The sequence below is a fragment of the Pectinophora gossypiella genome, unplaced genomic scaffold (assembly GCF_024362695.1).
Source record: "Pectinophora gossypiella unplaced genomic scaffold, ilPecGoss1.1 Pgos_43, whole genome shotgun sequence".
In the NCBI taxonomy this organism is placed as follows: Eukaryota; Metazoa; Arthropoda; class Insecta; order Lepidoptera; family Gelechiidae; genus Pectinophora; species Pectinophora gossypiella.
In genome coordinates, this window is record NW_026063253.1 from 86239 (window position 1) to 110472 (window position 24234).

Genomic DNA, 24234 nt, shown 5'->3' on the forward strand with positions numbered 1-24234 from the left:
TTTACAAGTAAATTATGCTGTTGTTGTCCCAAACAACAAATAAATAACGCGTAAGTAGGTAACTACGTAGAATTAACGGTGTCCTAACGCAGTCAGTCTAGATAATGACCACTTTAGTAGCATTATTTAATTTACAAGGAAGCGTAGGTAAATGAAATGCTACATTAAAGATTAAACTTGGCCACTGTACTCCTTATAAAATGTAGCATGATTAAAAGCATATCTCGTATCTCTGTCGTACTAAGCTTTAAACCGTTAGTGCGAAAGAGACGTTTATCTCCTGTCTTTCGCGAAAGGCAATATCTGTCCTGATGACATTCTAATAATTTCACATTTTAAAGGGTATAAACTAGAGCTTACGAGTTCGATTCCCGGTCGGATTCATTAAGGAAACTTTTCCCTGTGTACAGTCATGAGGAATATCATGTACCCACTTTAGAACCCTGTCTCTCTATCATATTTGACATTTAATGAGAGTTACGGTTTAATTTGTAAAAAAAGTTAATGTGACATGGTATCAAAGTGTATACATATTAGTACTCGTGACCGTACTTGCTAAAGTGCCTAAAGCACCCGTTCCTTCAATAAGTCTTCAAAGTATTTACGACGAGACCATAGGACCTGCGCTATTTTTTTTTAGATATTTTTCTTACAATCTCGAGTATTTTTCTACAGTACAGTACCCCAGTCTCCAGACTGTGACACGATATCAGTTGACCGCAGGACTCTTCGGCGCGTGACCGTGTCCCGCACATGCGCAGTAACTAACGTGCGCGCGAGTGCTATCCTTGTGATACTCTGTGGAATACCTGTGATCTTTTGGATACTTTCTATTGGAGCGTGGTAACTAAATTAGGAAGGATTCAAGTAAGTATTTTAATTAATGGTTTTTGTTAGAAGGAAAAATAAAGGTCCCAGATTTGATTCGCAGTTGTGTAGGTAATTTGTAAAAGAACAGATGGTTGTTTAAGCTCTAAGACTGTCGATAAGGCGACATCTTTCATGCGCTTTTATGTAGTGTCACAAGCATCAATATGCATTCATTTTGGTACCATGAAACTTGAATTTTTTTTGACAAATTGCAGTGTGAAATATGTTAGTGCGACAGAATCCTAAAGTGGGTACATTATATTGCTCATGACTGTACCGTGCCATGTCTCTATTAAATTGTTTTACACATTCTGATGTGTTTTTCTTCTATAGAACTATGAAACTCACGTATTTTCATTCCGAGTAATAGGTACTTAGATAGGGGCGGAAGGCAAAGGCGGAAAAAAATGTTACAACTCTCATGTTACGTCTATTGCAATTTTGACTAATGTAGAAGAACTGATTAGTTTCTAACTTATGGTGCATGTATTATGTTAATTAGATATTGTTCTGGGCGCCATCCCGTACGCGTCAGACAGGTTACTTCGGGGCGGATGGCAAGAGGGAAACCAATGCCCTATTTTTCCCTAAAAAGCAGCATAGACCATGCTCGTAAGCATGAGCGTGGCTCTTAAATTAATGATGATGAATAGGTACTTGAGACTACATTTTTTTAAAATGAATTAGGCATTAATTCATCACCATTATCTGGACATGTACTCTAAACTGACGAGCATGCATTAAGACTGATGATAGTGGAGAAGCGATGGTCTGTTAGGATCGCAGTAAGTGGAATTCCGTCTCTGCCTAACCCAACGGGAAATAGGCGTGATCTTATTTATCTTATGTAGGTATGCCATGACTTGTGGCTGTATAATGTAGAATCACAATTTAAAATTTTAATGTACAATTTAAATAAGGAACATTCGAATGTTTTAACCGTTTCACTAAGTCCAAATATTGAGCATCTCATTACAAGAGCAAGCCGCATGTAGAAAACGCAGGAAGCGCGTACTGTTATTAATTATTCGGTGCTAATCAAAGGGACCAGGATAAAGGAAGTACGGTATGAGTGCACACGTGTCATCGACTTGTGATAATTAATTTAATCACTGTGCCGCAATTCCTACTTATAAGAATGATATTATTTAATAATTATTACTGAAGACTTTGTGGAGACTTTGTGATCACCTGATTGTCCGAAAATAAGACGATCCGTGCTTCGGAAGGCATATTAAGCCGTTGGTCCCGGTTACTATTTACTGATGTAAGTGAGTAATCGTTACATGAGCCATCTGAGGGGTCTTTGGCGCCTCAATCATAACCCTGACACCAGGGTTGATGAGGTTGGTATTCCACCTCATAGCCTACACGATAAGAAGAAGATTATTACTGAATTGATTGAATTACTCAAGAGCATTAAGGCCGCCCGGGTTGTACGTACTGTATTCATATGTTATGTCTGATTGTTAAAAATAATTTCTGTGCAATGTATTTGATTTGAAATGATAAAAATGTCTGGTATTGAATGTGTTCCTCTAGTTATTCTTCTTCTTATCGTGTCGATGGCAAACTAAATTGTATCGGCCCAAAACTTGGCAACAAGTATGGCGCTATCTGCAACTTGTAATGGTTACCCTCTTTGATTTAAAAAATGTGTTGCTGATGCAGTTTATTTTCATTTCGTCTCCTCAGCCATAGCACCTTGCGAAATGATGTCAATTCAAAAATGTTACATTGACCTTCAACAAGTTTATCCATGATAATTACGTTGAATAAAATGATTCTGATTTCTGATTTGAATTCAACCACTAAATTCAACTTTATGAGTTTGAATTCATGTTTGGATGATAGATAATTGACATCACGTGGCTTCCAGGATTTGTCCCAGGCTTGCCCCCTATTTCATGGGGATTAATGGGGATGGCGATTCTGTAGCGCTTCTCTCGTGTTTGCTGAAGCGAGGATAGACTGCTTCTATACAATAATGAGGAAGAGAGGCGCCTCGGCCCTAAATCGAATGTGTAAGAGTTCGAACAGTATCCTGAGTGTGCTGATCGGCAGGTGGGACGCGCCTATGTTCGCGCGGTGGATGCGATTGCACACATCTGGCAATCGTTATCTTATTTTGTGTTTTCTACTAACAATAGGTTAAGACTGCATTTTTACTAACAACTATGGATTGTAAATCTGAAAATAAATGATTATTATTATTATTATTATTAAACATACGGAGCGCGCGCGGTCTGTCTCTCTCCCTTGCACTCACACAAGAATGAAGTTTTTGTATGGAGTTTCCGGGACTTGCTTATATCGTCACTATACCAGCTGTGGTGTCGATTTAATTACTGACTACAAACATGTTGGGTTAAGCATCCTCGTGTTTACACGGGATTATTGAATGTACCTATGTTATATTAATGTTTGCTCCGTGTTAAGTAAGCCAACGTACACCATGTAAGGCAATTTGTTGTACCAATAAAAATGCTACAACTCTCATTTGGCATCTGTTTGATCTTTTCGATCAGGAAATATTGACGACGGGGAGCAACCACAGAGAGCAACCATTGGGAACAAAAATAAAATTTTAGATTAAATTTTCTTATTTATACATTTTTACAATAAAATACCAGTCAATATTTAGGATTTGACAGAATATACGTTTAAAGCTCATGTGAAGCTTACTTTATGTAAAAAACTTGTTATAAGAATAATGATTATGAGATTAAACGAACTTACCTGTAAGTGAAGTTCTATCTCAATTATACGAAGCTCCTTGTTCGAGAGGACTCCCTCCCTTCAATTTTAATATCCCGCCCTAAAGCTTCCATGAAACATAATAAGAGTTGTCCATGAAACATGCTTTAAACATAATGACATTAGTTGACAGCTGCGTTCAGGAAGCGGGAAACTAACTTTTTTTTTTAGCTTTGGAATATGAGCTTTGAAAATTGTGACGATGCTGGAGCATAAGACGTAGATTACACTGTTAAATACCTCTCGAACAAGGAGCGAGTATAATTACAATAATAAGGGTCATCATTTATACCCAAAAACAAAGATGGAAGATGTCTGGTTATTCATTAAATTAGAATGTTAAACGAAGGCAACATTGCCAACGCCATCTATATTTTTTTGAGAACGTAAGCTGGATAGTTACTTTTTGTAAGATTTTAGAAAAATGCGCTTACAAGGTTTTCTCTATATGGAGACGTTAACCATCGTAATAAGTGTACTCCAAAATCGGCTGGATCACATCATCAAATTCAAATTCAAAAATATCTTTATTCAGTAAGTAACATTAACATAGTTACACTTTGAATCGTCAATTTTTACATAACGAACATCTCATCCGCCTAAAACTACTGCAGCTTCCCACAACCTGTATAGCCGGGGAAAAGAAGCTGCAAGAAAAACCTCGGCACAGGGCCTTAGACGTTCTCATCATCATCATCATCAGTAGGTGTATACTAGGTATTTTATTAGACACAAATTATAAACAAATAAATACTTAAACAAATACATTCCTTTCAACTACAATTGTAACGACATACAATATTATAAAGAATTTTAAAATGTATTTCTGTGTATGTAGTGTGTGTGTAGCAATAATAATAATAATAGTAAGTGTATTGATGTTATCTGAGTACACTTGGTCTCCCATCTACAGAAGGGTTGATTAATAATGTACCTATACATAATTGCATGTATGTACAACTAACATCCGATGACTTAATTAATTTCTAGTGCGCGTATATAAATCGCAATGGCTGCGTGGGAGTAGGCTTTACGTCACCCACCTTTAATTTAATGCCGTGTATATTGTACAACTAAACGTAGAGGTACCTACTGGAAATACGCGGCGTTTATAAATAGAAATCTCTCCCTTTCTCCCTCTTTCTCTCTCTCAAAATTCAAATTCAAATATGCTTAATTGCAGCAAAATAAAATTATGTAGTTACAAAAGAGACATAAATAAGTTGAATAAAATGGCGTGTCATCAAAGCTGTACCTACGAGGGAAAAGTTCACGCAACGGAGACGTTTTATGTAGTTGTCACTTTTAGAAAATTGTACAACTTTTCGTTCACGTTTTATTTCAAATACCTATTTGGTTGTTTCAAAACTTTTGTAATTTACATCGGCCAGCCGGACTGTTTTTTCTTCGCTACTAGGTACATACATACATAGGTACATTGGCACTTAATAAGACACGACAAATTTGTTAAAAACACCATAGAAGGGAAGCTACAAGGAAAGAGAGGAAGAGGAAGACCAAGAAGAGCTTACATGTAACAGATTACAGAGAAGGCAAACGTCGTGTCTTATACGGAAGTGAAGGAATTGGGCTTTGATAGACAAGAATGGAGAATGCTACACCAATAAGAGCGTGGCTCTTAAATTAGTGATGTGACTAGGTACATACAATCCAGAACAATCCGAATGCAGCACAGGACTAAACCAATGATTATCCAATTTGTTTTCAAATTCATGTATGGATCGTGCTCAGCGGTGAAATAAAACATCGTGAGGAAACCCACATTCCCGAGAAATGCATTTTCGCAGGTATGTGACCTAATCTTTTCTATTTCTTGGAATGGTTTTCCCTTCGTGGGTTGGAAGCTCAGACAGGCAGTCGCTTCTGTAAAAAACCCAACTCTGTGAAAAACGGGATAATGCTACGGAAATGATGGACTTTTATTAACAGCCTCCGTGGTCTAATAGTTAGAGTACTGGCCTCACGATCTGGAGTTCTGGATTTGATTTCCGATGGACACTTTGTGGAAATCACTTCGTGAGGCCGTTCTTTGTTTAGCGAGGACATTGCACTTGCATTGTCAAAAAATCATCATGTCTGGAAACATCTTACGTTCCGTACTTCAGAAGGCAAGTTAAGCTGTTGGTCCCGATTTTTAGCCGTAAAACACCTCCACCAACCCGTAGTGGAGCAGAGTGGTGGAGTATGCTCCATACCCCTCCGGTTGATTGAGGGGAGGGCTGCGCCTAGAAGTGGGAAGTATTTTTAATAGTGATTTTATTGTTTTTTTTGCAATAAAGAGTTTTTGTATTGTATTGTATGTATGTACGTATGGACTTTTAATAATGTAGACCCATTTATAATTTTAAACACGACACGTTTTCATTTATAACTAAGGCATTTCTATGTCTACACTCCCTGCTTAAACACCTCACGTACATAAAGACCACGTCACATTCGTCGTTAAGATCTCAGCTGTAAAGTTATTTGTATTAATTTCGACAAAGCTTAAATTTAACTGTCATGTTGGTACGTGTCAGGCGAAATTTGATTTATTTCCCAAATTGTCGCGTTAACTCCCTAAACCTGATTGTTATTGTTCAAAACTCGCGTCAAACTTTTGAATTGAATTACCTTGATTCCGATTGTGTTGCTCGATTCGAATTTATTGATTGCAGAGGGATGTTTTTTTTATTGAAATACATATGTTTTTAACATAATATATATTATATTATGCTAAAAAGAATCACATTTGTTACCAAACCTCGCCAGCTATGTTTAAGTCCCACGTAATTGGGGGCGAGCCTATTGCCATTATCAGAGCACAAACCTAAACAAAAAAGTATGTGTGTTTTGCTGTTAATTTTTTTTTTTTAAGAGTCATCAATTAGGTACTCAAACGTCAAAGACCCATGACACGCCTAACAGCATGCCTCATGTAACAATTATGAACCACAAAAATACCACCAAAATTACTTTAAAAATAAACAAAACCACACAAAAAATACTTTGTGATCCCTAGTTTGGTAAGGATATTACAGGCTGATCATCTGATTGTCCGAAAGTAAGATGATCCGTGGAAGGCATGTGAAGGCGTTGGTTCCGGTTACTACTTACTGATGTAAGTACGTAGTCGTTACATGAGCCATGTCAGGGGCCTTTGATGACTCAATAATAACCCTGACACCAGGGTTGATGAGGTTGATAATCCACCTCACTCACAACCCACACGAGAGAAGAAGAATTATGAACCTTCGTACTTGAGTAAAGTAGCCAGGATTAACGGCTTTAAGTGCCTTTCGGAGCACGGAATTATCATACCTACTTTTGGTTTTGTTAGTGCTATAATCGCCTATACAAATACAAATATACTAATAAAAATAAACAGTAGTATTTGCGGGTGCGTATGAATGTGTGTATATAGTTTTAAATAATGAGTGTAGTTATGTTTAGTAAGTTAATTGTGTGTGGTATGTCTTTTTTTTGTATTTTAGTGGGTGGAGGGTAGTTGTTGTAAATACTGGTAAACAAAATTAGGGAATGAGCACGACGCCAACAAACTACGGTTGTAGTTTGGCGATAGTATTAAGTGTATATGTATGTAATTTTGTTTAAAAATAATTTAAAAAAAACTTTATTGCACCAAAATAAAAAGAAATAATTACAAAAGACTCTTAACGAGGTACATGGCAAATGGCGGCCTTATCAACTTATTAACTAAGTATGCATCAGCTATGTTTAAGGAACATCGAGGAGTGGGTGCATGTTTATACACCTCTGGCAGTAGCCAGATATCGAGGATACTGATCAATTGGGATACAGGCGTGACGCTTAATTCTATGTATTACTTTCTCCTCAACGCGAAGTTGCTTATAATTCAACAAATTGACAAGTAGGTAAGTTAAAATTTTATCTGTACTTATCGGAAGCTCTACAATCCCATCAGATGCAGTCCTATTTTTAGTAATCTATTCCTGCATAGCAACATGACAATTCAAAAAATAACGTTAGGTTGGTACAATTGTATGGACACTCATCTCTTTCCGGTTCGATCGTTCAAATTTGACAAATGGTTGTTAATGGCCGGATGTACTGTTCACACAAAAATGTTTCACAACGGTTGATAAGATTGAAAATACCACCGATATGAAAACATAATATAAGCTCACGACTTCATCCCAACCCAATATCATATATCGTTAAGTTATCGATATATGATATTGGGTTGGTAAGGTGAATTACCAACCTCTCCCTGGTGTTTTGTGACCGGAAATTCCACTTGATATCAACTCAGAATCGTGGTCTGAATCATCCCTCAATATTTTCTTTACGATGTCACTAGTCCCTGTATAAGCCACATGCATATGAACGTCGGGGTTGAAGCAGTCGCCGTAGCCAAACCCGGCTGGATCACATCATCATCATCACTTCACTCCACATTATTCATTTTTTTTCTACGTCTACATAGTATCACGTTCAAAGGAAGGCGTTCGGGTTTTATTATTTCAAATATGTCTGTAATAAAGTTACCAAACCTGTATTGGGCTGGTTTTCCCTTCATAGGTTAGAAGGTCAGACAGGCAGTCACTTCTGTAAAAAACCGGACCTGTCAAATCTTTAGGTTAGCTAAGCGGACCCTGTGGAAAACAGGATGGATGACTGTACTAAAGTCGCCTTCATGAGATTTTGTCGTTTTGAGTGTTGATATTTAGAACAGGAAAATAAGAAAAGACTTGTTTTGGTTTTACGGACAAAAACGCGCGAACGTAATTTATTGTAATAAAAAGAATGACATAAGAAAAAGGTATTGCCAACATAAATCAGTAACTAGAGAACTAGCAGATTAGCCAACATATTAGGCTAATAATAATGGGTGCGTTCTCAATTCCCAACACTCCCTCCAGAACGCAAACCCATTTTACTAATACAATACAAATGTTTTACAAAAGTCACACCCTTAGTTAAATTGTCAGCTACCATGTTACAACCATTTACATATAAGAACTTAACTTTAGATTTTACAATATTTTCTCTAAGAAAATGTAATCGAATGTCAATATGTTTTGTCTTAGGTTTATAACTATCCGTTAAGGCCAGTCTTATTGCACTTTGGTTATCACTGTAAATGTTCAACACACTGTCCATGCCTTGGCCGAGTTCATCTTGCAACTGCCGAAGCCATAATGCTTCCTGAGTCGCTGACGCCATCGCCATATATTCGGCCTCTGCTGTAGAGAGAGCTACAGTCTGCTGTTTACAGGAATTCCAAGATATGCTCCCATTTTGAAAAATAAAAGTGTAGCCAGTGCACGACCTTCGATCCAATGGGTCATTGGCCCAGTCTGCATCACAATACCCAGTTATTTCTCTTGAGTCTTCTTTAACATAACATAACTGTAGATCCTTGGTTCCTTGAAGGTATCTCATGACCCTTTTTATTCCAAGCCAGTGTTGATGTCCTGGAGCATTACAATACTGACTCAACTTATTGACTATATAGGTGATATCAGGTCGAGTGACTTGTGCCAGATAAATAAGACAGCCTACTGCCTCTCTATATGGAAAATTACTATCTTCATTTTCAGGTTTCTTATTAAATTTTGTATTTGCCTCTATTGGTGTGCGTACTGGTTTGCATTCAGACATACCAAACCGTTCCAGTATAAAGTTAATATATTTCTTTTGATTTATCATAACAGCACCTGCCTCACGATCTCTATTAACATTTATGCCAATGCACTGCCGCATCTCGCCCAGATCTTTCATACAGAACTCTTCCTTTAATTTTTCTTTGATATCTGTTGCTGTTTCCTTATCATTTGTAAATATCAAGAAGTCATCCACCCACACTGCAATAAAGATCATTTTAGATTCACTTACTGAATAATAAATGCATGGATCAACTTTTGATCTTTCCAATCCAATTTTGAGAAGAATATCATTCAATTTTAGGTTCCATTGACGACTAGCTTGCTTCAGCCCATAGATTGATTTATGTAAATAACATACTCTACCATTCTCTTCATAGCATTCTGGCTGTGACATGTAGATTTCGGTGTCAATATCGCCCTGAAGAAATGCGCTTATGGCGTCCATCTGAATCATATCTAAATCATATTTAGCGGCTAGAGCAAGTAAATATCGAACTGAGGTATATCTTACGACAGGGGCGTAAACTTCATCATAATCATTTCCTTTTCTTTGAGTGCAACCCTTGATGACTAATCTAGCTTTAAAACGAACAATTTCTCCTTTCTCATTAGTCTTACTTTTAAAAACCCATTTACAAGGTAAAGCTCTTTTACCTGGTGGTAATTCTACTAATGACCATGTTTTGTTCTTCATTAAAGAATCATATTCTTCCTGCATGGCCTTCCTCCACTGATTTGCATGAGATGATGTAAGAGCTTCATCAAGAGTTTGTGGGTCATTCAGATCAATAATTGGGCAAAAATAACTTACATCACAATCATCTGTCTCTGCATACTGGACTGCTTTACGTGGACGTAAATTTATATTGCGTGCTGGTGTCGATAATTCAACTGATACTTCAGGTATGTAGGGAGGATCATCATTGTCGCCAGACAGATAGTCGTCGCTTGAAGAATGAACCGAGTCGCTTTCTAATTTTTCTTTACAGATTTCTGAGGGGGACTGTGTTCCATCAGGATTGCTGTCAGGTAAGTAAGGTAAGTACACATTACAATCAACCTTTTGAACATTTTCTAAAAATACTACATCTCTACTTTTAATAATTTTATTAGTATCTGGATCAAGCAAGCGATATCCCTTGCTAGTTTCGCAAATATATATTTTTTAGATTTAGAATCCCATTTTTGACGTTTTTCTTTTGGTACTTGAGCCATTACTTCAGAGCCAAAAATCTTTATATTTGATAAATTAGGTTTCTTGCCTGACCACTTTTCCATAGGTGTTTTGCCATCAATTGACCTTGTGGGTGATCTATTAATTACATAAGCCGCTGTTGCCAATGCCTCTCCCCAATATTGCTTAGACAAATGAGCATCAAACAACATACATTTAGCTCTTTCCACCAGTGTCCTGTTCATCCTTTCTGCAAGACCATTCTGTTGGGGAGTGTACGGAGTACTTGTTTGATGTTCAATTCCATGCCCACTTAAGAAACTATCAAATTCCTTATTGCAGTATTCTTTTCCATTGTCAGACCGAATAACTTTAATCCTTTTGCCAAGCTCATTCTCTACTTTGCTTTTATAATCTTTGAATACATCAATAACACTCAATTTGTCTTTCAAAAAATAAACATGAACTCTTCTAGTAAAGTCATCGATAAAGGTAATAAAGTATTTCATACCTCCCAGTGATGCTTGTTCCATAGGTCCACATAAGTCTGTGTGGATGAGCTGCAGTGGTTGTGTGGCTCTTGAACCAGTATTATTGAATGGCAGTCTGCTCTGTTTACCTTTGAGGCAGGTGGTGCATGTGATGAGTTCTTTACTTTTGTCAGGAAATGGCTTGACTCCTTCTGCACACTCCGGTAGCTTACTAACATCTGAAAAATTCAGGTGTCCCATGCGTCTATGCCATAGGACAGCATCATTTAAGTTATTTGTGCATAAGTTTGATAAAACTTCTCTATGAGTGTTTAACTGGTACAAATTGTTTATCAATGTAGCTGAACACAGGAATTTGTTATTTTGGTCATAGATATCACAATATTTATCTCTGAAATTAATCTTACAGCCATTTTTTACCATAGCACTCACTGACAAGAGATTGGCAGCCAGTTTAGGTATGTATAGAACTTCTCTTACCTGAATTTTAGTCTGTTCATTACCATTCATTAATAAAGTGACCTTTCCCATACTTTCCACAGGCAGTGGAGTCTTACTAGCAACAGTGATGGTGGGTATCGGTGGGCTTGTTACATCATACATCCAGTCACATCTATTGGTCATGTGCATGGAGGCACCTGAGTCCACATACCAAAGGTCCGGATTCATTGTCTGTGAAGATGCTGAAAATGCTGCTACAAAGCTCTTATTTTCTTCTGCTTTTTCTGTCATCTTCTTCTTCGGAGCACGGCAGTTCTTAGCAAAATGTCCATGCTTGTTACAATTATAGCAACGGGGCCCCTTGGAAGTATGAGCCTTTGCTATACTCTGATTCCCGTGAATGACTGTTTTCCTTGTGAAGAATGCTGTACTTTCTGAGCATTGTACTTCCTGCAGGAGTTTTGTTTTGATTGAGTCTGCACTGATCTTGATCCCAGAGCTCTCCAAGCCCATTATCATTGGCTTATAAGTTTCCGGTAAGCCAGCTAACATCAGCGTTCCGAGCCATTCATCATTAATGTCAAACTGAATATTTCTAAGTTTATGAGCGGTCAACATAATCTTATTCACATAGTCATCTACGTTTCGAGAACTGTCTAGTGTAGTTGTGATGAGATCTCTCAACAAAGCTACTCTTCTATATAGCCCACTGTCATCAAAAGCGTGTTGCAAACTGTCCCAGACTTCTTTGCATGTAGTCGCGTTTTGTACATGTACATAGTTGATCGGGTCTAGCAGTAGAATAAGCTTCGATTTCGCCTTTATTTCCTTCTTTTCATCACTATTAGTTCCTTCAACACAACTCCACAATTCTTCTAGCCTGAAATATGCCTCTACTGCGAATTTCCAACTTGCGTAATTGTCTCTTCCGACAAGTCTATCAATGTGAAAAGGATTATGGCTTGTAGTAGACATCTTTCAGCGATTTAAACTGTGATTGTCGGTATGTGAATAATGACGCCGCTTCGGTAACCTCAAAAGATGTACGGCAGAGTTGACAACAAATACGACGGCCAGTTTTGTTAATTCTTTCGGAGTCTTCACTTTTTATCAACTTTTACGCAACCACGCTCTGCTACCATGTTGATATTTAGAACAGGAAAATAAGAAAAGACTTGTTTTGGTTTTACGGACAAAAACGCGCGAACGTAATTTATTGTAATAAAAAGAATGACATAAGAAAAAGGTATTGCCAACATAAATCAGTAACTAGAGAACTAGCAGATTAGCCAACATATTAGGCTAATAATAATGGGTGCGTTCTCAATTCCCAACATTGAGAATTGGCGTTTAGCGAGTTCGCCCTTCTTCGAAGTTGTCTATGAACAAACGAAAAACTTATACGTTTACATTGCCACGTGACGTATGATTTACCTTCTCTATTTATCTGCTGACCGTACATCCACAAAGAAAGCGTTCGCTTTATTATTGGAATGTATCTCGCTTATCACTTACGATAGTACAGTCCGACCGTCCGTCTCCTCTCCGAACACAGAACGTCGCAACAACCCTCACCATTCATGCCATATTCTACTATATACATTTACAACTCAGTTGTTATTTAATTGAAGATACGGTGGCAAAACGCGAGATGAATCAACATAAGGGTCAAAGAACAGAGATAGTACGATACTAACTATTATTATGAGTGAATTGTAAATGAAATGTTTTTATTATGTGTAAAATATAGGTATCTTTATTCATTAGTCGTAGTGGTCGTGATAGTTGAATAGATAGTCGGAATAAGGCGGATTGTTTGGTAGATATGGAATAGAAAGAATCAGAATAATAATATAAAATTGCTATGGGATAAGGAATATCGATAGAAGGAATAAGTAATGGGATCACCGTGCTTTAGTGGTTAGAGTGTTCTTCTCTTCTATTGTGTCGGTTGTAAGGTGAATTACCAACCTCATCAACCCTGGTGTCAGGGTTATTATTGAGCCGCCAAAGGCCCTTGACATGGCTCATGTATTGTAACGACTACTTACTTACATCAGTAAGTAGTAACCGGGACCAACGGCTTAACGTGCCTTCCGAAGCAGGGATCATCTTACTTTCTGGACAATCAGGTGATCAGCCTGCAATGTCCTAACCAAACTAGGATTCGAACCCGGGACCCGGGCGTTAGAGTGTTGATCTCTCGATCTGGACGTCCCGGGTTCAAATCCCGGTAAGATATCACTAAAATCATTTTATGATCCTACCACATCTCTACTTTCGTTGGGACGTTGCAGGCTTATCACCCGATTGTCAGAAAATAACACGGTCCGTTAGAGGCCCCTTTAGTCAGGTGGTTCCAGCTCGGATCGTTACATGCCACGTCAAAGGCCAATAAATTAAAAGCAATAAGATTTCCAGCCGAGCAAAAATGTTCTAAGTCTGAAAGAAAAAGAACTGCTTCGGCAAAGAAGATGCCGCCATGAGCATGATTCTGAGTTGATATCAAGTGGAATTTTCCGTCGTAAAATTCGTGATATCATAAAATCTGTAGTCTCTTTTGGTAAGTAATTTTATGCTTTTGCGATTGAAAATTCCATTCCAATTGATATCAACTCAGAATCATGAGCTAAATCAGCCCCCTGAGTATGTCACTAACATCCTGTATTTTATGTAAAGTATGTGAAGATCGGAGCAAATGAAATTCCATAATCTCTGCTTACTCCGGTGGGAAATAGGCGTGAGTATGTACGTATTTTATGTAAACTATGTACCTGTATTTAAATCACTATCGACAGGATTCGCACGAAAATTATGCAAGTTAAACACAATCCTACACCTTCCCTAAATTTGGGTCGTAAAAAGAAAATAAAGGTTCTCTTTTTTACGACGCTGACCCTTTTACAAGGTTTTTATAATGTACACGTGTCTCAGGGATTGTAAAACATGTGGTTACATAATATAGTCGCTTTATAGTTAAAAGACGTGTCTTTTTGAAAAATCACATTCGTATGTATTCGTGTGTTACAATGGAAAGAGCTATGCTCGGTATTTCCCTGCTCGATCGAATCAGAAATGAGGAGATCCGCAGGAGAACTAAAGTCACCGACATAGCTCGGAGAATTGCAAAGCTGAAGTGGCAGTGGGCAGGACACATAGCGAGGAGAACCGATGGCCGCTGGGGCGGAAAGGTTCTCGAATGGCGACCACGTGTCGGACGACGCTCAGTGGGTAGGCCCGCTACAAGGTGGACCGACGATCTGGTGAAGGTCGCGGGAAGCCGGTGGGTGCGGGCAGCACAGGATCGATCGTCGTGGATATCCTTGGGGGAGGCCTATGCCCAGCAGTGGGCGTCGTACGGCTGATGATGAATGTTTTACAAAACCTCGCTATAGACAAGCTACTTTCATTCAATCCAAGTAAAGATTTGTGGTCTCAATTTTCTGTTTTAAGATTTGTGGATTACCAACCTCATCAACCCTGGTGTCAGGGTTACTATTGAGCCGTAAAAGGCCCCTGTCATGACTCATGTAACGACTATGTAGTAATCGGGACCAACAGCTTAATGTGCCTTCCGAAGCACGTATCATCTTACTTTCGAACAATCTGGTGATCGGCCTGTAATGTCCTAACCAAACTAGGGATCACAAAGTCCCCACCGGGATTCGAACCCGGGGCCTCCGGATCATGAGCCCAACGCTTAACCACTGGACCACGGAGGCCGTTACACACATTGAAATTATTTGAATGAATTTTCGTTATAAAAAATACATCTGAATGTCATTTTTCGAAATGGCGCTTAAGTGGTTTTATACCTTTAAGGGTTGGCAGTCTTGTTAGGCACTGTTTTCAATTGCCAATGTAACTGGCGCGTGATACGCTTAATAAATAAACGGTTCATAGTTCTGCGAACCGATGGATGGTAAAATTGCATGTGGGTTGAATCCCACAGGTTCGTACCCCAGTGAGATTTTTATTTATGAAATATTTTCATATTTTATGTTGTGTTGTTATGATATGTTAGTAAAATGTATCATGCGAGGAAGAGGAAGACCAAGAAAAGCCTCTATCTATCTATTCGGCCTGTATCCACCTTTCTTTTTTCTTTTGTACTTCCCTTTTGCGCACAATCTATCACCTTTGGATATTAAGCACTTCTTGTGGTGTATATGTATCATTTTAGGTAAGCGACCAGTGTCGCTTCCTATTTTGGGCCTTAGCTGGCTAGAGGTAAGCGACAATCCACCCATCCACCGTAAAGAAAAGAAAGAAAGAAAGTATTTGTTATTAGAGGACGTCACAGACACCTCCCCGACGGACGGACCCTCTGCTGGGTAGGCCTCCTCTCTTTCACGCCATCCTTTCCGTTCCTGTGCATATGTCATCTATTGCTTTCTGACGTACCTCACAATGACGAGATTACATGGAAAAAAGAGAAGGCGAAAGTTATGTCTTATAAATAAAGGATTGGCGTGTGATATAGACAAGAATAGAAAATGCTACACTGACAAGAGCGTGGCTCTTTAATGAATGATGATGATTATGTTAATATAATATGTAGTTGAGAAGCTCGGTGGCGCAGCGGTAAACGCGCTCGGTCTGCGATTGTTGAAGTTAAGCAACTTTCGCAAAGGCCGGTCATAGAATGGGTGACCATAAAAAAAAAAGTTTTAATCTCGAGCTCCTCCGTGCTTCGGAAGGCACGTTAAGCTGTTGGTCTGGCTGCATTAGCAGTCGTTAATAACCATCAATCCGCACTGGGCTCGCGTGATAGTTTAAGGCCCGATCTCCCTATCCATCCATAGGGAAGGCCCGTGCCCCAGCAGTGGGGACGTTAATGGGCTGATGATGATGATGAATATGTAGTAGTAGTATGTATTGATCACATTGCTCGAATGAGCAAAGAAAGATGGACCCGGAGATGGTTAGAGTGGCGCCCACGAGCATTCACAAGACCGAGAGGAAGACCACCAATGAGATGGAAGGACGACATCGTGCGGCACGCAGGATATGGCTGGATGTCGAAAGCCCAAGATCGTCGGAGGTGGAAAAACATGGAAGAGGCCTACGTCCAAAACTGGATAAGAATTTAGGCTGATATAGATAGATAGTAGTATGTATAGCCGTGGTTGTTTGCAGAGGCTGTCTGGACGCAGAAGAAACTGCCCCCCATGTAATCCTGGAATGCACGGGAGTGTCAGCACAACGGGTACAAATCCTCAAAGGAATGGGGTCGCTCCGCGAAGCCTGTGAAAACCCCAGGAGGCCTCTGAGCTTCTGGAAGGAGATAGGTTGGCTTACGTAGTCAACAATTACCCGCATAATGGGCCATCTTAGAGTCTAAATGCGGAAAACAGAGCCCAGTAACATAACATAGCCGTGGTAGCTCAGTTGGAAGAACGCTTGACTCTTATAATGAGGTCTCAGGTTTGAATCTCAACACGGGCCTAATGATTTTAGAATTTGTGTTTGAATTCATGATTTGATTATACATGACTATCACGTGCAATGGGTTTACCACATTCCCGAGAAATGCGTTTCGGAGATAATATATGACCTAACCTGTATTGGGCTAGTTTTCCCTTCGCGGGTTGGAAGATCAGACAGGCAGTCGCTTCTGTAAAAACCGGACCTGTCATATCTTCAGGTTAGGTAAGTGGACCCTGTGAAAATGGGGTAACGCTAGGGATATGATAACATCACAAACTCACGCTAGTAATCCGTAATGAGGTGGGCAGAATCACAAGCTAATATGTTGGACTCGGAGCGAACAAAAAAGGAAAACATGGTCAGCTGTTAATCTTTCATAATAATAAAAGGTGATTATGACAATTATTGGGTTGATCAAGAAGGTTATTTATCTATTATCTGAAATAACCGGTCATTGCCTCAATGTTGCTATAAGATAAAATTCGTAAAAATACCTAAACGATTAAAAAAGTCAACTGTGTCGTTGATTTTTGTGGATTTTCCATATTGGCAATTCATCTTCTCAGTGTGTTTTGTTGTGAAATGGTTTCTTACGAATCGAATATTTTTTTGTTTAGACACCAAAAGGTATTTTATTACCTATTTATTTATACATATGAGCAAGTATTAAATTTTACAAACAAATATTTAAGTTAAAACTTGCACAAAAAAAAAACAACTTAACCTAAAAAGTATCAGACGGAGGTAGGGTTTAGTAGCAAGCATTTAACAGGAAAAAATACGTTTTGAAAACCAAAAACATATCATTAAAAATAAGGAAACGGTTTGTTAAATCATATATTTGGAGCATTGCACTCTATGGAAGTGAAACGTGGACTATGACACAGAGAGACAGAGAGAGGTTGAAAGCGTTTGAGATGTGGTGTTGGCGAAGGATGGAGGGTATAAGCTGGACTGAAATGGTGTCAAATGAAAAAGTGCTGGAAAGAGTTGAAGAAAAGAGAACCATATTGAAGACTATAGAGAACCGGAGAGGAAATATGATTGGCCACCTGATACGACACGATTCATTTATAACAAACATTATAGAAGGAAAAATTGAAGGGAAGAGAGGAAGGGGTAGACCTAGGATAACATTTATGAAACAAATAAAAGAGAAGGTGCAGGTCGTGTCGTATCAGGAGGTGAAGGTTTTGGCGGGAAGAAGAGAGGAATGGCGGTTACTCCACCGACAAGAGCGCAGCTCTTAAATAGAGAGAGAGAGAGTGTGTAAGGAATAATGATAAGCCGTCCCCGAGAATGTTCCCAAAGTGGGAATATTCTCGTTGTAAAAACGCTTTAATAGTAAGGACATTCTTTTTCAAATTGTTCGTTCTTCTAGTCTGGTTGGTTAGAGGATAAGGGAAGAAGTTTTTTTTTTGTTTTGTTAAAATTAATTAAAATACATATAAGGAGTAAAGATATTTAAAATATCCCGTTTTATTTCTATATCCCACAATTTATCTGCCTAAAGGTTAGGTAATAAAGTTTTTTACATAATTAAAACACATAATAACGGGTTCTTACCGCGTTTAAATGGGGATATGAGACTCCCGATGACGACGATCCCGACGGGATGACTTGCAACAGTGTCGAAATATCGGGAGTCTCATATCCCCATTTAAACGCGGTAAGAACCCGTTATTATGTGTTTTTTACATAAGTTTTGCGCTTTTATACTGCTGGGAACGATCCCAAAGTGGGTTAATTCCCAGGAATAAAGTGGGTTAATTCCCAGGAATAGCACATCACTGGTCAGGAATAAAGCAAATGGAATACAGGTGTGATGCCATTCTACTTTTTGTTAAACCTACACAGCATTCTCAACTATCTAGACATCATTCCCCCTATTCAGTAAGTCATTCATCATTATTATCAGCCGTACGACGCCCACTGCTGGGCATAGGCCTTCCCCAAGGATCTCCACGACGATCGGTCCTGCGCTGCCCGCATCCAGCGACCTTCACCAGATTGTCGGTCCACCTTGTAGCGGGCCTACCCACTGAGCAGTAAGATCAATAAGTCTATTGGGAAGGAAATTCCCAGTAGTTCAACTGGTAAGACTACTCGGTAAGACTACTGGGAATAGGGGCATCATTCAGCTACCGCGGAGGTCCGTGTTGCTCTATGTTCAACTACGATGACAAAAATACACAGCTCAAGATTATCCCAAACGCGTGATGCCCAAGTCTCTAAGACCTAACATTGTTTTTTTGTTTTTGACGTGGTTTATTTTACAGTCATGAGCAATATAATGTACCCACTTTAGGACTCTGTCGCACTAACATATTTGACATTTAGTGAGACTTACAGTTCTATTTGTCAAAACAGTTAATGTGACATGGTACCAAAGTGTATACATATTAATGCTCGTGACCGTACATTTGACGCAAAAGACTAAAGAAAATTAATACAAAATTAATAAATTAATAAAAAAGGGCCGATTGTATGATGGAGCCGAGTTCACTAAAGAGCCTTAACTACTTAGCCGGACAAATAATCCAATATATCCAATGCATAATCTTCTTTCACCCTAAGGTTGCCTCGTAGAAATTGCTGTTTAGCAATAAGGCCGCCTGTTGTGCTTACGTTTTTATTCGTGTGTTTATGTCCTTTGTATATGTCGTTATGCAATAAAGTATTATTGATTGATTGATTGAAATAAGGAACGCTGAGGGCTCTCACCCGGTTCAAAATTTAAGACAACAGGCCTGAGGGTGCCTATATGGCTTAATCGGAGAGCGATAAGATAAACCATCGACCGCGCCGGCGAGATTGGTATCCGGGTCCTGAAGTGTTTGTTGTCATTAGCTGATTAGCCGCTATGGCTAGAGCGACCTATCTTAGCATAATTCTTCAAACTGATAAAAACATTAGGATAATGTTATCAGTTTGAAGAACAAAATAGATACAAAAAGGATGGTATCTTAAACCCTGACCCCCGTATCAGTAAGGTTCAACTGAGTACAACCCTGTTTTGTCCCCAACGATAGCGCACATTTTTTCAACCGCGCAAAAAGTTACGGAATGGAATGATAAAGTTTTCCCGTTTCGTATTTTTTGACCGCTGTTTATATTTATTTTTGTTTCGCTTTTTTATTTATATTGTTCCTTTGTAAGTGTTCTAAAATATTATTAAAGTTTGGAAGGTGATAAACGAAATAAGTACCTATATTAATTCGTCAATTCAATGGTCACTAAAGTACATAAATAGAGAAAAGCGACATTCAAAAAATTTAAATATATCTTCTTTAATATTACTGCAGCGCCCGCGGCATGGATTCCATATTGCAAATTATAACGAAGGTTTCGACGAATAGCCGTATGACGTATATCTACGTAGATAGCATTCGCGGCGCCTATTGGTCAAAGCCCTAGATATAATGTCATTCGGACCGTTAAATAAACTGTGTTATTAAAAAGCTAGGCTGTGGCATACTATATATTAAGTTATATTCAATTATGATATTGCCGCTGATTCCTGTACACACCATCTAATTTTATTTTAAGTTATACCTCTCATTTTCTTATCCGCCGAAGAGGAAAGGGACGGGTAATCGATAAGCATAAAATTTATGGAACACAAGTAAATTTTCTCTCTCTGTCTCTGTCTAATTAAGAGCTGCGCTCTTGTCAAGTCAATTTTAGACAGGAATTTTAAAAACCTGCCCATATTTTTATATTGGCCAATAACCCGATAGAAGTAAGTTTACAGCACACCTCAAACGGTTTGCATAGCAGCGAGATGCCTATTTTATTTGCCTGGGTTATTTTAAAATAAACTGTTGTCAATTATTCGTCCCTTTCTAAGGCGGATAGGAAAATGACGGGTATAACTTAAAATAAAATTAGGAGGTGTCTGCAAGAATCGGGGCCATTATATACTGAAATATTTTCAAGCGTGACTAAAGAGAATTGACTCGCACCATGACAACGAGACCCAACAATTAGGATGTGCGAAAACGACCGGTGGATACCGCACCGGTAGCGGTACGTACCGGTATTTAACTAACCGGTAACGTCCTCTGCTTCAGAGGAAACTTCGGTTAACGAGCGTGTAACAGGTAAAGGTAAAGGGACACCGTGTTTGATATTCTCAAATAAACTTTTTTACTCTTTTGACGAGGTTCTGATAAAAGGTGGGCCTTTCATTTGGTAATAATAATTATTAATGTGTGACTGTTCTATGCACGTGTATACTCACGCTCGTCTTCTTCTATCGTGTAGGTTGTGAGGTCAGTGACCGTTCTCATCAACCCTGATGTCAGGTTTATTATTGAGTCGCCAAAGGCCCATGCCGTGACAAGGCTTTACACGGGCAATCTTTTTACTTAAGAACTTAAGTAAAAAGACTGCCTGGCTGAAAGATTTCAGCCTGCAAAGTTCTGACCCAACCAGGAAAAGTCTCTTAAAGTGTTTTTTGTTAGACATGTTACCACCGGGTATTGAACCCAAGACCTCCGGATCTTGAGCTCATCGCTTTACACTGGGCCGTGAAAGCCGTTCATAACAGCGATCTCTATAAAGGTTGGCAAAGCCGTAAGCGCATAAAGACAATTCGCAGGCAGTTTGTAAGGTAGGTACCCACCTACTTGATATGATGAGTTTTCTTCTTACGCAATCGAAAGATAAACCCATACATACAATATAAAGTCACGACTAATCCCAATTAGGATAAGAAAGTACATCTATCGCAAGATAAACTAAGTACCCACACCTCACCGAGCTTTCTGTTAGACCAACGTGATAGGTGGTGAGCCATATTGCCGTCTATAAACGCCGAGCCAAGCGTGTAAGTGAAAACTCGGTACCAGGTTTCGAACCGGCGCCAAACACACACTTAGACGCAATTCAAAGCAAGTTTCCCTTACAACTTTGGTTTTTACTATTCCCAACGAATCGTCTTTGCATCTGTAATTCGGGGTATGTTTAATCCAAGTCAAATCTTTCAAACTTAAGATCAATCGCTGGAGGAAGCTTGGAGCAGCCTTCTAATGGCGAATACCGCATCTTGCGGCGAGCAAGGCTTGCGGTCTAGAAAGCCACTCTATTTGTCTACATCCCTACCGTATTTACGAGATTAAACGTTACCCTTTTAGTTCTAACTGTGATTTATTCGTAAAACTGTCGCGTGCTGCGGTAATGTTGAGGAGTGTTGTAATCTGTTCTTGCTCTTGAATCTCTGTAATAGGATTATATGTTTCAGTAGTTTTGTTGTTATTAACATTAATACTAACGGAAAACTCGTTTAAGTTTCTCACCTAAAAGGTGTTCAATATTACGTATATACTTAATTTTTACGCAGGGTGTTAGTGACATCGTAACGAAAACTTTGAGGGATGATTCAGACCATGATTCTGAGTATATCAAGGGGAATTTTCCGTTACAAAATTTTCATGACTTTTTCGATAGGAAATTCAACTTGATATCAACTCAGAATTATTACCAGAATCATCTCCCTTAGTATTCGTTACGATGACCTTATCACCGTGTATTGGATTTAACAATATTTATTTACTTACGCTTTAATATAAAAGAAATTTACACTTTTAACAAACCATTTTTCCTTGTTTCAGGAACAAACGCAAAATTAGTGCTATGTTGTAGTGCTTGAGTGATAAAAATGCAGTTCAGAATGACATCGCGGCGTCGACGTCCGCTCGCGGCGTTGGTCAGTGTAATACTGACCATTTTCATGTGTGCAAGCGCCGAAGTAACCTCGGAACTGGCGAGAGAGGAGCAACACAAGTACACTATAGACGAGCTGTTGTCAAGACACTTTGAACATAAAGACTCAGGAGACCTTGGAATGGACCCTTGTAAAGCTGGTAAGTGACAAAGCTTTATATTTACTATATTATACTTCAATTGTATTTTAAAGTGTTCACATATGTCCTTTATCTTCTGAAATACCTTCATTTAAGTAGTAAATAACAAGTAAAACTTGAGTATTTCATTCCACCAACCACTTGTGCTTTCTTAACAAACGAACTCGCTATAATCCAAAGCAAACAAACAATATGAGGAAACGTGTCAAGATTTAGGCACCCGACAAAATTATTATCCTCGCAACTCGTTGACATAAAATCAATCTGCAATTTTTACGCCGCCATTTCGTTTTATGCCACCGCGTTTTCGTGTTTAAAACATTGTTTTCGGTATTTTGGGTATTACCCTTTTGGAATTTTGAAGGGTTTTTAAAACAAACAGGCCGGAAAAGGGACAGGGTGACGCGCAAACGGATTGTCATCGGGGATACTTTATAATTCCGGCTGATTACCTCCGGTACGAATTTCGCACGGTTTCATTATGAACGCGATTGTGGCACAAATAATCGACGTAAGCGGATAAGTATTCATTTAAAAAAAATCTTCATACAGGATGTTAGTGACAACGTAACGAAACCTACGAGGGATGATTCAGACTATGATTCTGTGTTGATATCAATTTTCCGTCGCAAAATTCATAGGTTTTTTTTAGTTTTTTTTTTTTAATTATGGTCTGAATCATCCCCCTCAGTATTCGTTCTGATGTCACTAACACCCTGTATTTTGATGACGTGTTTCGCTGATACTTTTATGAACATACAACCCGTAAGTTTAATGGCCATATCTTATAGAGACGATACGTAGCCGGCAAGGTTGCCAAATTATTTATAAATGTTGAAATGGTATCGATGCCAAAGCGTACCTTTTTGACGTTGGTATTATGTGGACACTGCTTAGTGAGTCACGAATGTCGTGTTCCATAAATATTTATTAAGTGTACATAGATTACATGATACCAAATTACTTTAATAGAATTAAGGTGTACATAAACAAATATTGTCACTAATACTTAATGGTTATGGCCCATAGTTTATTATATAAGTTCTAACTGTGGCACCACGACGCACGACGTGTCCGCTTACCACGACGTACCCTGTTGAGCGAAGTTGCCTTTGCAAAAAGAAAGGTGGGAAGGCCGTTGTTGCGATTTAAAGACTGCACAAAGCGTGACATGCTTGCTTTTAAGATCAGCCCCGATAAATGGGAGGACCTGGCCAGTGACCGGAATAAGTGGAGGACGTCTTTGGCCGATGGGTGCAAAGCACACGATAAAACCTGGTTCCAGAATCTAGCCGACAAGCGCGAGAGGCGACACAGAAGTGAGAGGGCCGATTTACCACCTGTACCATCTAGTAACCCTCAACTACAATGCCAGTCGTGCGGCCGCTACTGTCGCTCTCGCATTGGACTTTACAGCCATTTTAAAAGCTGCCACAGAAACGCTGTTTGAATCATCTGATAAAGATGTAAAGGCCTGAGATGAACTGTGGCAGTAGCCTAGGTTTTACCCAGCGTAATTGAGGATGTCATTCATTCAGTCTACGTTGGAGAGA

At 38.9% G+C, this 24234-nt stretch overlaps 1 protein-coding gene across 1 annotated transcript in view; it reads left to right on the top strand.

Annotated features, from left to right (window-relative positions):
• Nucleotides 1-724: 724 nt before the first annotated feature.
• LOC126381286 (tolloid-like protein 1) overlaps nucleotides 725-24234 on the top strand; it is a 151405-nt gene continuing 127895 nt past the window's right edge. The window contains exons 1-2 of the mRNA XM_050030782.1: nucleotides 725-867; nucleotides 22430-22681. Of these exons, the coding sequence (XP_049886739.1) occupies nucleotides 22477-22681 (205 nt within the window). The 5' untranslated portion in view covers nucleotides 725-867; nucleotides 22430-22476. The remainder of the gene's footprint in view (nucleotides 868-22429; nucleotides 22682-24234) is intronic.